At 42.1% G+C, this 18,102-nt stretch overlaps 1 protein-coding gene across 1 annotated transcript; it reads right to left on the bottom strand.

Moving 5' to 3' along the window:
• Positions 1 to 7,297: 7,297 nt before the first annotated feature.
• Positions 7,298 to 7,999, bottom strand: LOC120111699. The gene is made up of 3 exons (XM_039129554.1): positions 7,814 to 7,999; positions 7,430 to 7,705; positions 7,298 to 7,345 (listed from the first exon to the last, which is right to left on the bottom strand). The coding sequence occupies exons 1-3, from the start codon at positions 7,997 to 7,999 to the stop codon at positions 7,298 to 7,300; spliced, it is 510 nt and encodes a 169-aa protein (XP_038985482.1).
• Between the last annotated feature and the right edge of the window lie 10,103 nt (positions 8,000 to 18,102).

The following is an 18,102-nucleotide window of genomic DNA, read 5'->3' as shown; positions in this document are numbered from 1 at the left end:
TAATGTCCTAGCATCGTTTGCCTTGAACCTTTATTCTTCTTGTAATCATCCGGTCTACCTTACCTGAGCTCCATTTGGCCTATTAGATGTCATATGACAACCTATTCAAATCATCCAAACTATCTAGTTTATTTATGTGGTATACACCTAGATCAGCTATACAAATTGGTTAGGATGAGATGTAAACAATATATATGTAGCGGAAAAGGTGTATGGTATATTGACAATGAACAGCCAAGTTGAAGAAATTTATATATATTTTCATATCCAATAGGACCAGCTTTCTGTCATCAAGACAGGCCCACCACTGCCCTGTGGACAAGATTTAAAGGGATGCTAATTAATCAGTTGAATGGAAATCTGTCTTCAATATATTGACAGCCTTCATATTAATTCACATATCCAAATGCATTATCACAACTTAAAAAGGGGGGAGGGGGCGGAGAGTTTGTTTTAGCGAATTCTCTATGGCCACATGCTAAGGCTGACAAGATAAAATAAGGTGTATAATCTATATTTTATAAATCTAACTCATTTCAGTATACAAGACAAAGGAAAGAGTTACTTTCGACCCACATAATATAGATGAATATGTAATAAAAACACATCATAAAAGAGGCAAATGAAGGCTTTTAGTGCCATATTTTCACTAGATTTTTTCCTTCATAAGTTAAATGACTCAAAATGTTTTTATTTTTTCTTCCTTTATTTTTTATTGCCTTTTGATATGTCAGCTCCCAAATCCGCCCATTTGGATTGGCTATGTTACATGGCCACATAACCCTAGAACATGACCCTAGACCTACAGATTGAACTTCAACAACATTGAAAATTATGAAATATAAATATCATTTCAATCCGATATAAAATAATTCCATCATTAACAAATAGTAGAAGTTGATCAACTATATGGTATGACTATTCATCTCATATGAGAGATACTGTTGCGCCCCGAACCCAGAGCACGAAAGATGCTACATACCTGTATGGCGAACCACACAGGCATGCAAGGCTACAAATCATATCAAAGCAATGATCATTTTTGAAAATTTATTTAGACAACATCTTATTCAAATAATTCTTACAACATCTCCAATGTGACAAAAGTCAACAATTACTAACTACTAACATAAACCAAATAAAATATTCTAACTAGACTGACTAAAACTCTAATGACTAAAAGTATCTTCAAAAGATTTGTCACGCCCCGATCCCAGCACCCGGGTCCGGTACGTGACCGGCCGCATGAGCCCTAGAGCAGTGCCCTAAAGATCATGCAAGGCCTAAGATAAACAAAAATCTAATAAATCCACAACTAATTAATTAATTCAAATTGACAAATTCAACATGTCCAGATAATCAATTTGATTCAATTACAAGATCTTCAAATGTTCATCAACATCGACATCAAAGAAAGATAAACTGACTAACTAGCTAATGACTTTGATACTCGCGCCCCACGCCCAACCTATCCATGTTTATGTATCCTGCAATTCTGAAAAGAGAAAACGAAAAGAAGAAGAGGAGGTGACCTTACAGCCCAGTAAGAATCCCTACACATCCATACCAACACAATAATAATATGAATTTGAGAACCATAACAAATCGATGTACATTTCATGAAATCATAAACAGTTTCCAAAAGACTCAAATAATCAATATAATTATGTACATCCAACATCAATGAAAGTCCAGCCACACAAGAATGATATAGTATATAATAGCTTATAAATCATTATGACTGTTTTCAATACCTTTTCTTTCCATTCTATGTTAACTCGATCCGGATCAATTATCTTTCCGACTTTGGGCTACATCCCGGTCATGTTTTCGGCCCGTGACGGGGCAATCGATAGTATCACAGTTTTCAGCCTGTGACGGGGCAATCAATAGTATCACATTTTCGGCCTGTGATGGGGCAATCGATAGTGTCACATTTCCAGCCTGTGACGGGGCAATCAATAGTATCATATTTCCAGCCTATGATGGGGCAATCGATAATATCACATTTTCAGCCTGTGATGGGGCAATCAATAATAACGAGATAAGCCCAAAGTCCCTGTTCATTTAATCAATTCACAAACACACATCCATTCCCTTTTCCACTTTATTTCCGGCCTAGACTAACCATGGTCACGTTTCGGCCCGTGACAGGGCAATCAATATAACATGGTTAGTCCATACCACCACATCCATAAATCCAATTATGCAGGTATAGGTTATACACATACATGCATCCATCATAATACCAATCACAAGCTAACACGATCAAAATATAATTTAATATAAAACTATTATGCTTTGTCTGGATCATAGCATATCAAACATATATAGTGCAAAAATATCTATATCATGTAGGATTGGCGTACAAGAATTCTTACCCTTTATAAAAAAACTCAAACAACTAATCACCCGCCCTCACGGCGATCTACGAACCGGAATGCGTAGGACTCTGCTCAGCGTCCTCTCGTCCAATAGATTGTTCTCCTACAGAACCAAGTTATCATTAAAAATTATCCAAGATATATAAAAACCCAAGACTCCCAATGGATCCTCTTAAGGGTCCACCAGTATCTAACACTCCAGGATTAACCATCAGTCCATGATTTCCCTATATTAAACTAGAGAAAAAAAAACAAAGCAATAAAAGAGAGCAATTAGAGAGGGAGAAAAACAAAGAATTGTTCTTTCTCTCTCTCTCTTTCTTCCTCCCGTCAACAAAATATCAAAGAAGAGAGGGTTGGCTCTCTCTCTCTATCTCTTTCTTCCTTCCTTCCTGACGGAAAGGGGGAAAGGGCACTCGGCAGTAGGCGGCCCACGGCCGGCGACGCTCCTTGGTCGTCGGCCTGTGTGGTGGTGCCGGCGGTGCCACGCCCGGCGACGGTCGGCCGGAACGAGAGAGGAGAAGGCCGAACAAGGCATCGGCTTCTCCATCATCCCGGCGGCTTCCCGGCCTCATTCCCAAGGAAATAATAGCCAAAGACGAAGGAGAAGAAGGAGAAGATGCTCACCCTACCTCCGGCGAGCTCCTCCCGACCGGCTCGACGGCAAAAGCTCCGATCCTCCCCACGGCAAGGTAGAAACCCAATCTCTTTCTCTCTTTTTTTTGTGTGGAAGCCTCTCGACTGATGCCCTAGGGAGAGGAGGAGGTCTCGGCCCGATTGCTAGGGTTTTTATCACCCTAAGATCCTCCTTCTCGGTGGATTCGGGAGGAGGGGGAAAGCTTTCCGAAAACAGGGGAGGGAGAGCGTTACGATCGGGAGACTCCCTCCCCCATTTTCACGAGTTGGGCCGCCCTTGCTCAAAGGCCGGCCCAACTCAAACGTAGGTCTCTACATTCTCCCCCCCTAAAAAAAATTTCATACCTGGGGTTTTAAAAAGCTGCGGATACTTGATTTTCATCTCTTCTTCGAGCTCCCAAGTAGCCTCTCTCTCCGTATGATTATTCCATTATACCTTCACAAAAGGAATGGTTCGATGTTGTAGTACTTGATCCTTTCTGTCCACAATTCGTACCGGAAACTCCTCATAGGTTAAATCTTTCTGAAGATGTAATGGTTCTCATGCTACCACATGACTCGGATCTGGAACATATTTCTTCAACATTGACACATGAAAAACATTGTGCTGGATAAAGTCGGTGGTAAAGCCAGTCGATACGCCACCTCCCCAACCTTGTCCAAAATCTCAAACGGACCCACATATCTAGGGCTTAATTTGCTACAAACCCCAAATCTCATCATACCTTTTGTGGGTGACACTCTCAAGAAAACATGATCTCCAATTTGAAATTCCAATTCTCTCCTTCTATTATCAGCATTACTCTTCTGGCGACTTTGAGCTGTACGGAGTCGTTCCCCTGATCACTTGCACCTTATCAACAGTTTGTTGTACTATCTCTGGGCCCAACAATTTCCTCTCGCCCACATCATCCCAACAAATAGGAGATCGGCACTTCCGGCTATACAACGCCTCAAAAGGAGCCATTTATATACTTGCTTGATAGCTATTATTGTAAGCAAACTCTATTAGTGATAAGTGGCCATCCCACGCTCCTCCTAGATCCATTCAAATTTTACTTGCTTTTGGGTTAGACGAGATAGAGGCATGGCAATACGAGAGAATCCCTCAACGAATCTCCGATAGTATCCCGCCATTTCCAAAAAGCTGCGCACCTCGGACACATTAGTAGGTCTACTCCAATCAACTACTGCCTCCACTTTCTTTGGGTCAACAGAGATGCCATCCTTGGAGATCACGTGCCCGAGAAAGGTGATACTGTTTAACCAGAACTCACATTTCTGCAACTTGCCATAAAGCTTGTTTTCTCTAAGAGTTTGTAATACTATCCTCAAATGCTCCTCATGCTCTTGTGGATTTTTTGAATAGATTAGAATGTCATCAATAAATACTACCACAAATTGATCCAGGTAGGGTTTGAACACCCGATTCATAAGATCCATAAAGGCTGCTGGTGCATTTGTTAACCCGAAGGGCATAACCAAAAACTCATAGTGTCCATATCTAGTTCTGAATGCTGTCTTCGGTATGTCTTCAGCCTTTATTCTCAACTGGTGATATCCAGAGCGTAGATCAAGTTTTGAGAAGATTTGTGCCCCTTGCAGCTAGTCGAACAAATCATCAATTCTCGGTAAAGGGTATTTGTTCCGCACCGTTACTCCATTTATTTCTCGATAATCTATGCAAAGCCGAAAAGTGCCATCTTTCTTTTTCACAAATAGTACAGGAGCACCCCAAGGAGAAATACTAGGCCTGACGAAACCCTTGTCCAACAGCTCCTGTAGTTATTCCTTTAGCACTTTTAATTCAGCTGGAGCCATTCGGTATGGGGCCTTAGAAATCGGTCCAGTGCCAGGAATCAAATCAATGGAGAATTCAACCTCTCTATCAGGAGGTAATCCTGGCAAATCCTCTGGAAAGACATCTGGAAATTTCCTCACAATAGGAATGTCTTCTAGTTTGAGTTCTTCCAGCTGGGTGCCCACTACCATGGCTAAGAATCCTTCATCACTTTTTCGAAGGAGTCGCTTGGCCTGTATGGCTGAGATTACTTTTGGCGGAGGTAACACTCTGTTGCCACTAAAAGTAAACTCTGGTGATGAGAGCACAAAAGTGCGATCTAAGTACCAATTAACTTAGCCTAATGCTAGCAAAATAATGATAAATAATAGATGTTAACATTTGCATGATTAATATTTTATCCTTAACACTTATTATAATTTTTAATATTATTTTATATAAATTCATCTAAAAAGGATGCATCCTCCCAACTGCAGAACAGAGTCTATGACTCTTTTTCCGTGCACCCAAGCTACTCCCCAAATTCCGCAATGCAACCCAAGCTTCCAGTCGTCCGTGAGCCAGGATCTGTGATCTGATCTCCCGCACCCAATCCTAGCATCCTGATTCCATCCGCACCGGTGATCAGCTCCCTTCCCGTCTTGACCGCGTTCTCAACCTCCCAGTCCCAGCGTCCGCTTCATCCATGGTGTCCGGTCCTCGTCCTCCCACGCGTCTCACCGCCTCGTCCACGGTCCAAGCCAATCCCAGCTCAGCTCCTCATCCTTCCGCGCCCAATCCTCTCCGCGAATCAAGCCAGCCTTCGCTCCCATGCTCCAGCAGCCGTCCATGCGATCACCGCCTCGTCCATGGTCCAAGCCAATCCCAGCTCAGCTCCTCATCCTTCAGCGCCCTCCTCCTTCACAGCGACCGTGTGCAGCCTATCCTCCTGCGAGCCACCCGTGAAGCCCCCAGCATCCCGCTCTTCTCCCACGCCCATCCCGCTGATCCCGCCTGCAACCATCCAGCAAACCGAGATCAGCGGCCGCTTCTTCCTCCGTTCCAGCCATTCATGAGCATCTCGGCGACCACCCAGCGGCCGTGATCAGCTCCCTTGCTTCCGGATCCACCGCCCAACTTCTTCCCGGATCATCCTGTTCGTCTCACAAGTTCCCAGCATCCCGTGAAGTGAGCCATCGATCAGCGCCGGATCCGCCCGCGATCAACGTTCGAGATCCCCCTCCATCCGCCCATCTCCACCGCGTGCGCTCAGAAGGGATCAAACGCCATCTATATAGCATTCATTCGGGTGAAGAAACGGAAGGGGGGGGGAGGAAGAGTGGAGCCGGGCTGCTGCAGTGGAAAGAAAAAAAAAGTGTAGAGAGAAACAGGGGATGCCCTGTTTCTGTTATTAAAAAAAAAGTGAGAAAGAGAGAGGAAGATGATGAGCTAAAGTCCTTGGTGATGGGTGAAGGAAGATCCTTTGGTGTACCAAGTTCATGATGTAAATTCTAATCCTTTTTTTTATACGATCTATCTTTTGATTATGTTATGATTCTTATATGTTAAAAATTCTTTTATGATTTATGCTTATTGATACACGTTTTCCTCAATTATTTGATTCATCGTAGACGTTCTAAGGCACGTTGAATGCTTAAAAAGAGAATTCATGTTATCAAGAACATACTCAATAATTAAATTTTATTTGCTTATAATTTTTAAAAGAAAACAAAAGAATTATAGAATTTATCGCATGAACTTGATATTATTAAAGGAGATTCTGGATCCCTACACCATCTTAATCTATCCAAACTTCGATTCTCTATTGACTGGTTTATTTTCTATTTGCGAACCATCATCTTAATCCACAAGTTTATTGAATCAATTAATCTGAAATTAAGCTAATAACCCATAGATCGTTCCCTGAGGAATCGACCTCGGACTTTCGAGTTATACTACTTGTGCGATTCTCCTGCACTTGGGAGAACAATTTTTCGAAAGCACCATCTGGCTGACCAGAAATTTGAAATTTTACTATTTTCTCGAAGCAGTCAATAGTGGCATGATATGCTGCCAACCAGTCCATCCCAAGGATTATGTCAAAATCCTTCATCTCTAGGACTAGTAAATCTACTTTCATTTTTCTGCCTTCAATATTCAAGATACAATCTTTGCAGACAGAGTTAACTAAGATTACATCTCCATTAGGGATGGAGACACACAATTCAGTCTCTAGTGGCAAAGAAATCAATGTACTATTTCTTCCGACAAAATCAGCAGATACAAAAGAATGAGTAGCTCCAGGATCAATCAAAATATAGGCATTCATGGATGAGTTTTCAATTGTACCTGTCACCACGGTGTTAGAGGCGTCAGCATCGTGTTGTGTAAAAGCATAGACTCACCCCTGAGTTCTAGGCCTCTGCTGTCCTCCTCGTTGTTGTTCATTCTGAGTTGCTTGGTTGGTTGGAGCTCCCTGAATAGGCTGAGATGCCTGTCAAGTTTGTTGCTCTCTGCGATTAGGACAAGTGTCTGCCCTATGGCCCTGTTGGCCACATGAAAAACAATTCCCATTAAACCAGTGACAGTCTCTTCGATAGTGGGGGCCGCCACATCTATAGCATTTTACAGTATCCTTGTGCTGAGTTTTATCATTCACAGTAGTTTGTTTCTTGGGCTTGGATTCAGTATTTCTGCCATGCTTATTTTGTAGCTCAGCTTGTCTGTTCCTTTTTTTCCAAATTCTTTCCCTCTCTTCTTGAGTGTCATTTAAGCCCCTTTCAACTACCACAGCTTTGTTAACCACATCCTTATAGGAAGAAAGCTCGAAGGTAGACACCTGTTGTCTGATTCGGGCTCTAAGTTCACTTTCAAACTTCTCAGCTCGTTCTCTTTCATTCTCCACCTGTCATGGGGCATACCTGGCCAGTTCTTCAAACTTTACAGCATACTCTACGACTGTCATATTCCCCTGCTCTAACTGGGTAAGCTCTCGAAATTTCTACCGTCTCACGCTTTGGGGAATATACTTGTCACGGAAAAGCTCCTTAAATCCTTCCCAAGTCAAAGATGCAGCATTCTGTCCCATCTTTTCTCTTTTCACATTCCACCAAATATCCGCTTCTTCCAGCAGCATAAATGTAGCAAAAGTAACCCTATCCTCATCAGGGCATCTCAGAGCATTGAAAACCTTTTCCATTTCATTCAGCCAAGTCTCGGCCTCTAAAGGGTCAGAAGTGCCTTTAGAAGCTGAAGGTGCAAACTTTTTGAATTCTGCCAAACTAACATGATGCTCTTGCCGACTTTAGCCCCCTGTACATACTGAGGAGTCATCTGCTGCTGCTGATGTTGTAACTGTTGCTGCATAAATTGTTGCTGTTGTTCCATGAAGCGTTGTTGCATCTCCATCATTCTCATCATGTCTGAACGGGAAGTAGCTTGTTGTTGCATCATTGTTTGCATCATCTGAGAAGCACTCAGTGGTTCATTAGGCTGAATTCCAGGCTCACCCGAGGTTCCTGTCCTTGGAGTTTCTGGGGTTCCCATTTCCAGAGCACTACCAATAGGGTTGACGTGGTGTTCCTGCGGGTGCATACTCCTGGCCGGCGAGGGTGGAGCACCTTCTTGTTGTTCGGAGGGCGTCCAAGCAGCAGAGCCATAAGCAAAGTGAGTCGGCCTCCTATTACGCCCACATCCACTCCCTCGTGCCATATCAACCTACACAAGTTACTTTTAACATTTTAAGATTGTAAAGAAAATGTATCTAGAGGGTACTTTAATAAGTCATCAGATATTTTTCTCTCACTCACACTCGCCTGAACCTAAACCTTAAGCTCTGATACCACTCTGTCATGCCCCGATCCCAGCACCCGGGTTCGGTACGTGACCGGCCGCATGAGCCCTAGAGCAGTGCCCTAAAGATCATGCGAGGCCTAAGATAAACAAAAATCCAATAAATCCACAACTAATTAATTAATTCAAATTGACAAATTCAACATGTCCAGATAATCAATTTGATTCAATTACAAGATCTTCAAATGTTCATCGACATCGACATCAAAGAAAGATAAACTGACTAACTAGCTAATGACTTTGATACTCGCGCCCCGCGCCCAACCCATCCATGTTTATGCATCCTGCAACTCTGAAAAGAGAAAACGAAAAGAAGAAGAGGGGGTGAGCTTTACAGCCCAGTAAGAATCTCTACACATCCATACCAACACAATAATAATATGAATTTGAGAACCACGACAAATCGATGCACATTTCATGAAATCATAAACAGTTTCCAAAAGACTCAAATAATCAATATAATTATGTACATCCAACATCAATGAAAAAAAAGTCCAGCCACACAAGAATGATATAGTATATAATAGCTTATAAATCATTATGACTGTTTTCAATGCTTTTTCTTTCCATTCTATGTTAACTCGATCCGGATCAATTATCTTTCCGACTTTGGGCTACATCTCGGTCACGTTTCCGGCCCGTGACGGAGCAATCGATAGTATCACATTTCCGGCCTGTGATGGGGCAATCGATAGTGTCACAGTTTTCAGCCTGTGACGGGGCAATCAATAGTATCACATTTCCAGCCTGTGACGGGGCAATCGATAATATCACATTTCCAGCCTGTGATGGGGCAATCAATAATAACGAGATAAGCCCAAAGTCCCTGTTCATTTAATCAATTCACAAACACACATCCATTCCCTTTTCCACTTTATTTTCGGCCTAGACTAACCATGGTCACGTTTCTGGCCCGTGACAGGGCAATCAATATAACATGGTTAGTCCATACCACCACATCCATAAATACAATTATACAGGTATAGGTTATACACATACATGCATCCATCATAATACCAATCACAAGCTAACACGATCAAAATATAATTTAATATAAAACTATTTTGCTTTGTCTGGATCATAGCATATCAAACATATATAGTGCAAAAATATCTATATCATGTAGGATTGGCGTACAAGGATTCTTACCCTTTATAAAAAAACTCAAACAACTAATCACCCGCCCTCACGGCGATCTACGAACCGGAATGCGCAGGACTCTGCTCAGCATCTTCTCGTCCAATAGATTGTTCTCCTACAGAACCAAGTTATCATTAAAAATTATCCAAGACATATAAAAACCCAAGACTCCCGATGGATCCTCTTAAGGGTCCACCAGTATCTAACACCCCAGGATTAACCATCAGTCCATGATTTCCCTATATTAAACTAGAGAAAAAAAACAAAGCAATAAAAGAGAGCAATTAGAGAGAAAGAAAAACAAAGAATTGTTCTTTCTCTCTCTCTTTCTTCCTTCTGTCAACAAAATATCAAAGAAGAAAGGGTTGGCTCTCTCTCTCTCTCTCTCTCTCTCTCTCTCTCTTTCTTCGGGCGCTCGGCAGTAGGCGGCCCACGGCCGGCGACGCTCCCTGGTCGTCGGCCTGTGTGGTGGTGCCGGCGGTGCCACGCCCGGCAACGGCCGGCCGGAACGAGAGAGGAGAAGGCAGAATAAGGCATCGGCTTCTCCATCAACCCAGCGGCTTCCCGGCCTCACTTCCAAGGAAATAATAGCCAAAGATGAAGGAGAAGAAGGAGAAGATGCTCACCCTGCCTCCGGCGAGCTCCCCCGACCGACTCGACGGCGAAAGCTCCGATCCTCCCCGCGGTAGAAACCCAATCTCTTTCTCTCTTTTTTTTTTGTGTGTGTGGAAGCCTCTCGGCTGATGCCCTAGGGAGAGGAGGAGGTCTCAGCCCGATTGCTAGGGTTTTTATCACCCTAAGATCCTCCTTCCCGGTGGATTCGGGAGGAGGGGGAAAACTTTCCGAAAATAGGGAAGGGAGAGCGTTACGATCGGGAGACTCCCTCCCCCATATTCACGAGTTGGGCCGCCCTTGCTCAGAGGCCGGCCCAACTCAAACGTGGGTCTCTACAAGATCTAGCGCACTCTCCAAGTCCCAAGCAATATACATGTGGATCTGAAAAAATAGAGAAAACATAATAATAAGTTATACTAGTTCAGTAAGAAACATAATACTCCAAAGTAAAGTCAAATCATGCCAAATAATTTAGTTAAAAGCACAAGGCATTGGCTGGAAAATAAATCATTTCTCGAATAATGCATATTTTTTTTTGAAACATACTATAGTTTTCAGAAGAAATGCCAAAAACAGAACTCAGCAATCAAAAATCGGGCTATGGCCACGTAACCCAGTGGCATGGGTCGCACAAAGTGCCAAACACCACTATTATCACTGCTAGTATGGTGTCCAAATACCACCATTTTAATCACCGGTGGTGCGGTGTTGAAACTAGTTTCTCACATATTACTTACCTCTTGTCGCCTCAAAAATTTTACTTCAGTTAGACGGGTCAGGTGCAACTATTTTAATATCATAAATTTCATCATCATGCCCCCAATTAAACATTGGTTTTCTTCCTCCGATGAAAACCTAATAAAGCTCCAATGACGTCCTCTAACTCTAGGGTCTCCTTTCCTCATGTTAAAGTTGTAACTAAATTTTTGTACGTAGGAGAAGCAGGTAAAAAATGCAATAGCATCAACGCTTTGTCTTCGTCTTCGAATTTCACATCAACATGCTGCAGATCCTAGATACTCTGGTTTAACATGTTGATATGTTAGATTAAATTAGCACCCTCTGCCATCTTAAGATCGTACAATTTTTACTTAAGATAAAGCTTGTTTATCAACGACTTTGATATATACTAACTCTCCAATTTTGACTAAATTGCCGCCGGAGATTCCTCGTCTATGACATGATACATCACATCATCAGCCAGACAAAGCCATATATTTGAAACAGTCTTAGCCTCCAATTTCTTCCACTCTGCATCACCCATGCCATCTGGTTTCTTTCCATACAGGGCTTTCACCATACTCTACAGTACTAATAGATCCGTCATCCTCATCTGCTATAGCCCAAAATTTCTAGTTCCATCGAACTTTATCACATCGAATTTCGCAGAAGAAACCCCTATCATCTTATCTCATGCTCCTTGATCAAAAGTGGGCAATGCTGCATGGACGTGGGGAAACACTCATGTAGTTGTCCTCCTCCACGAGATCTGGACGCTGCAGCGGCAACGCAGATGCAGACGGACATAGGCGTGGTCTTCGTCGGTTTTGTCTCAGGAGTTTTTTCCCTTTCTGCCTCTCGGGATCCGCCGAACACAAGGAAGAAGATGTCTTAGGGTCTGGACTGTATGGGAACGCCGGAGACGTCACACGAGCCCTACACGAACCGGGTCCTGGATGACGTCGGCGGGGCATTCGGCAGTGGCGTAGTGCACGGGGGCTTTTCCTCTTTCCTTGGGAGCCGCCGCAAACAGAGAAACACAGGAACCCACTATTGTAGCCAAAACAGAGATATTACAGAATAAATTAAGCCAAAATCAAAACCAATTAGAAGCAATATTTACATAGGCAATATATCAAACACCTAAAGAACAGAAAAAAAACATACCATATTTACATTAAAAAACCCTCCAAAGCAGAGGAAAAAAATCACGGAGCAAATCCGATCAATCAACTATAATAAATATAGAGTTTACAATACTCAAGTTTATGCCAAAAACTTGAGTTATCAATAAATTGGAAAAACTCCAATATCACCTTTCTAAGAGTAACAATAAGCTCACCCAAACTAGCACAATGTGATGAACCCAAGAATATAATGATATCCCTAATAATGAATACTACAACTCTCTATAGCATCCAATACAATTCTTAGATAAAAACCTAATTTGTTAAATCTCTGTGTGAAAAACCACACCAAAAAAAAGGGACAAGAAAAAGAGCCTGTTTCTTCTTCCGTACAGTGCGCGCAAAACTTTAGATTTTCTGCTCGCGCTCTCCTTCTTCTTTTTTTTGCTTTCTCTGCCGTTGCTCCCTCTTCCTTTTTTCCACCTGCAGCCTCTGTTTTTGAGTCTTTTTTTTTCATCGGCCGCAAGCCTCCCTTTTGTTTTCTCTTCACGCGTATTCTTTTCCTTCACGGCACTCCCATGCGATTCTGCCAAAAAAACAAAAGGAGATGCCCTAGTGGGCTTTCTAGGTCTCCCAAAGTGGGTTGGACCCACTTACAATCTCCCCCTCCAGCCCGCAGAGGGAGAAAACTATACTCTAACTTGCTAATTAAAATCCATGCCGGCCAATCTGGCACAAAGTTTTAGCTTCTTTCTGGTTACAATTTTCATCATCATGTCAGCTAGATTCTTATTAGTGTGAATCTTCTGTAGCAGTACTAACTGCTCTGCAACTGCCTGGCATAGGCAATGGTATCTCACATCTATATGCTTCGTGCGTGAATGATATGTAGCATTCTTGCTCAAGTCTAATGCACTTTGACTGTCACAATGAACTACGTACTCATCTTGCTTCAAACCCAAATCTTGGAGAAATCGTCTCATCCAAAGCATCTCTTTTCCTGCTTCAGTAGCTGTAATATACTCAGCCTTAGTAGTAGATAAGGCAAAACACTTCTGCAGTTTCGACTGCCAAGATACAACTCCTCCTGCAAAAGTAAACAAATATTGTGAAGTTGATTTCCTTCCATCAAGGTCACATGCCATATCTGCATCTGTAAATTAGTTTTGAGCCCCCAAAAGTTAAGCACATTTGGAGCTACCTCTCAAGTATCTGAAGATCCACTTCACTGCTCGTCAAGTATAGAAAAAAAATTCTATAATGCTTGCCAAGTAAATAGTAATCACGGAGATTCAATGACAAATATGTATGGAAAAGAATGAGAGATTTTCTTTCCAAAATCTGCAATCCCTTCTCGCTCATATGAGCCACCCGTCTGTGCCACAGATCTGGTCAAACATCATCTTCAATCATTTTTACTGTACCACCGCACAACTTTACTTGTATTTTGTAAAATGTGCAACAAAGCTTTTCTCTAGCAAATACTATTAACCTCCTCGATAGTTTCCATCTCTTGTTGCCAAAATAATTTTCATACCCGGCTATATCATGAGCATTAGTAGAGATCAGATTCAAATGTATATCTAAAACATGTCGCACATTTTTGAGTGTAAAAGAGCATCTAATATTGATAACAAAACAGATATCACCAATTCCCACAATATCAGCATAACTATCATTTCTCATCTTCACCCTGCCAAAATTACCTACTCTGTAAGTAGTGAAGAGCGCTCTCCTTAGAGTGATATGACAGGAACATGCTGAGTCAATTATCCACTTCATATTAGGATCTGCAGCATGACAACACTGGTCCTCTCCCATATAAAGAACTGCCACTACTTCATCTGAAACACAAGCAGTGGTGTCTTCATTGTTGGCCTTCTTCTGATTCTTTTCCTCTTTCAATTTCTTTTTTTAAGCCTTGCAGTGTTTCTTCATATGACCCTCTTTATTACAGTAGAAGTACTTGATTTTTCCTCTTGCACTGCCTGACTTCTGGAAACACCGCGCCCCTTAAAATTTCTGCTCTTACCTCTTCACCTATTTTCTATAACAAGAGCATGTGCACTGTCCTTACCCATATATCTTCTCCTTGTTTCTTCATTAAATGAGTTATCTTTCATCAGAGTAAATTGCAGCACCTCATCGGAGCGGAGTTGCTAAATGACACCATTAAAGTCTCCCAACTGTCAGGCAACGAACTCAGTAGTAATAATGTCTACAACTCACCATAGCACTATCTTAATTGTGGTCAACTGATTCACTAAGTCTTTGAACTCACTTAAATACTCAGCAACAGATATTTCCTCTTTCAGCTTCAAATTCACAAGTCTCCTAATTGCAAAGGCTTTGTTTTGGGATGTCTTTCTCTCATAGAGACCCTCTAACTTCATCCAAAGACTGTAGACATATATCTCTTGAGATACATAATGGAACACACTGAGATCAATCCATTGTCTGATATACCCAATAGCTTTTCTGTGTATCTTCTTCCAGTCACTATCACTAATGTTCTTTGGCTTGGTATTAGCATCTTCAATGGGCTCATGTAAATCCTTAGGAAGGGAGAAGCAGGGCTCGAAGAAAATGAGCCGTGCAAGGACTAAAGAAGGGCCGCAGCTCTCAAAGAATTCTCCATCATAGGTTTCCAAATAGAATAATTAAAAGCACTAAATTTCATCGTGGTACTCGAAGAATTCTCCATCTACTCCCATAATATCTCTACACCCATACAATCTTGGCTCTGATACTACTTGTTGTAGCAAAAACAGGAATACTGTAGAATAAACTAAGCCAAAACCAAAACTAACTAAAAGTAATATTCACACAAACAATATATCAAACACCTTAAGAGCAGAAAGAAAACATACCAAATTTATATGAAAAAATCCTCCAGAGTAGAGGAAAAAAAATTGCAGAACAAATTCGATCAATCCACTATAATAAATATAGAGTTTACAATACTCAAATTTATGCTCAAAACTTGAGTTCTCAACAAATTGGAAAAAATCCAATATCACATAAAAAAAACCCGTTTTTTCTTCTGTATAGCGCGCACAAAGCTTTAGATTTTCGCTCGCGATCTGCTTTTTTTTTTTTTACTTTCTCTGCCGTTGCTCCCTCTTCTTCTTTTTTTTTTTCAGCCGCAGCCTCTGTTTTTGAGTCTTTTTTTTTTCATCAGCCGCAAGCCTCCCTTTTGTTCTCTCTTAACGGGTATTCTTTTCCTTCGTGCGCACTCCCATGCGACTCTGCCAAAAAACATAAAAGGAGATGCCCTAGTTTTCTTTCTGGGCCACCCAAAGTGGGCTGGACCCACTTGCACCCACGGGAAGAGATTTCTCCTTCGGCTTTTGGGGAAAAGACAACGCGCCACGTGAAGATCAGCACGGAGCACCCACGTGAAGAACAAAAGAACCCTCATGGAAAGGATGGCCCATTCCCCCACGTGAAGCAAGCCTCCCGACCCTTTCTCTTCTCTTGGCTCTTCGCGGCCTTCGAGAGAGAACCCACGCTCTAGCCCCCAACGTGAAGAGAAACGCCAACACGAAGAATAGCACCTGCGGCAGCCCAAAACCTTTTTTTTTTTTTTGATGGTCTCTGGTATCAGTTGTTGGTGAAATCGTAGGATCTAAACGACGAACAGAATGAAAAAATTAAATAAAAAAAAGAAAAAAAATTAAACACAAAAATTTTATATGGTTCGGCAATATGCTTACGTATATGGGAGCGAAACGGTTATAATTTCACTCTCTCTCAAAAATAACAAGTATTACAAGATATTTATAGTTAAACCTTAGCCCTAGAGTTCCAACTCCTATCAGTGTCTCTGGTAAAATAAAACACTAGATAAGTACCCTAAGTATATCATGAAATCTGAATATATCATGAAAGCTGGGGGTGGCAAAATATGACCCGACCCGCTAACTCGACCCATATTCAACCCGCCATAAATAGATTTGGGTTTGGCCTAAACAGGTTTGGGTCATAAACAGGTTGACCCGTTTAACCTATTTATTAATTAGATCAGATACATATTTTAAATATCTGACCTGTTTGACCTGTTTAATATATGGCTTGGGTTGGATCAAATAACCGTTTATTCGGTGATTAGGATTAGGATTTCCCCCGTGAGTGACCCCTTTCCTTCTCAAAAATCTAAGGTTTGAGTGCAGGGGAGGAGAGGCTGCAGGAGAGGCGGGAGACGGCAAGGGCGAGGGAATGGTTGACGGGGAGGGGGAGGGGAAGGGGCCGGAACTCTGCGAGAATTTTCGCGAAGAGAGGATAGGAGAGGTCGTAGAGGGAGCGCCACCGAGCATCGCAGGCGGCAGGGTCCATGGACCAAATGCGGTCCGAGTTTAGAAGAGAGAAGAAGGCGGCAGAGGAGGAGGACGAGGGAGATCGGCGGGGGCGAGGAGGGGGAGGAGGAGAAGAAGAGGAAGAAGCAACCTCGGAACAAAGCTCGGAGCAGAGTTTCAGGTGGTGCTCGGCCAGGGTGGCACATAGGCCATCGGAGGAGGAGAGGGAGGAGAGGGCTCGGTGCACTCAGAGGGATGAGGGGGAGAGGTTTTATAGGCTTTCGAATAGTTGAGTGGTTGCACCGCCTGCAAGAATCATGGACGGATAAGCACCACGAGACGGCTGCACTACAGGAATAGTAACTTTTACCGGCGCTTTTCATGGCCTTTATCGACGCTTATTAGCGTCGGCAAAAACCCCACCGACGCCAGAGCAAGCGTTGTAAACGCGTCGACGATACCTGAGTGGGAAAAGTTTTTGCCGACGCGAAAGGAAAGCGTCGGCAAAACCTTGTATTTACCGACGCTTTAAAAAGCGTCGGTGTAGGTCCTTTGCCGACGCGATTTAACGTCGGCATAGACTACCACTTTTGCGATTTTTTGCCGACGCTTATAAGCGTCGGAGAAACCCATGCCAAGTTTTGTTTTTAACGACGCTTTAAAGCGTCGGGAGTGGAATTTTTTTTTAAAAAAAATTATTAGAAAAACACATGCATATCATAAATCAACATTTATGCCAATATGAACCTGCATTACATTTATATCAACACAAATATTTAGATCATTCAAAACATTCATATTGTCATATATGATTAATAAGTTTAGAATTACAATGTTCTTTGAAAAATATAAAAAAGATACATATAAAACTCCTTAAATAACAGTCTAAAAAATATCAGGGACCGGATTTAGCGCCATCATCATCTCTACGAGCTGTTGAAGTATCAGGAATCTACAACAAAAAAAAAAGAAACTTTAAAAGTTAGGAATATGAAAATCATTAACTTATGCAAAATAAGTGATAATTATGCAAAGTCATCAAATACATATAGTTATTTACCTGAGGAGGGAGAAATCGCTGTAACATAGATGAAATATGCTCAAGCTGAGACTGCAAAGTTTGTTGGTTCTGCTTCAACTCTGCCAACTCTGCCTGATGGCGATCCTTCATATCTTCAATTGTTGCCCGAAGTCTACTAACTTCTGCATTGCTACTGCCTTCTCCAGCATTTCTTGTATACATGCCCACTGCAGACAACTGAGTGGGGGTAACTCCAACACCATGACCCCTCACTCTACCATAACGCTCTGGGCCCAATAATTTAGCGAGCACCTGAGCTTCGACATGACTGGTCGCGTCGGATGATGATGACTCTTCGACGCGCTCTGAAATAAGAGTTGTTGTCCTGTCCTATATTCTCAAAAGAAAAAGTCATATTAATGTATGCCAATAATAGAACTAATAAAACTATCGTTGAAAGATTCAAAGATGAATACATACAACTATATCTCTTGACTCATTTCGAATAAAACTGCCATCTCGGTGGGTGTGA

This window comes from Phoenix dactylifera, chromosome 1 (assembly GCF_009389715.1).
Source record: "Phoenix dactylifera cultivar Barhee BC4 chromosome 1, palm_55x_up_171113_PBpolish2nd_filt_p, whole genome shotgun sequence".
Classification (NCBI taxonomy): Eukaryota; Viridiplantae; Streptophyta; class Magnoliopsida; order Arecales; family Arecaceae; genus Phoenix; species Phoenix dactylifera.
This window is presented reverse-complemented; position numbering and strand designations above follow the sequence as displayed.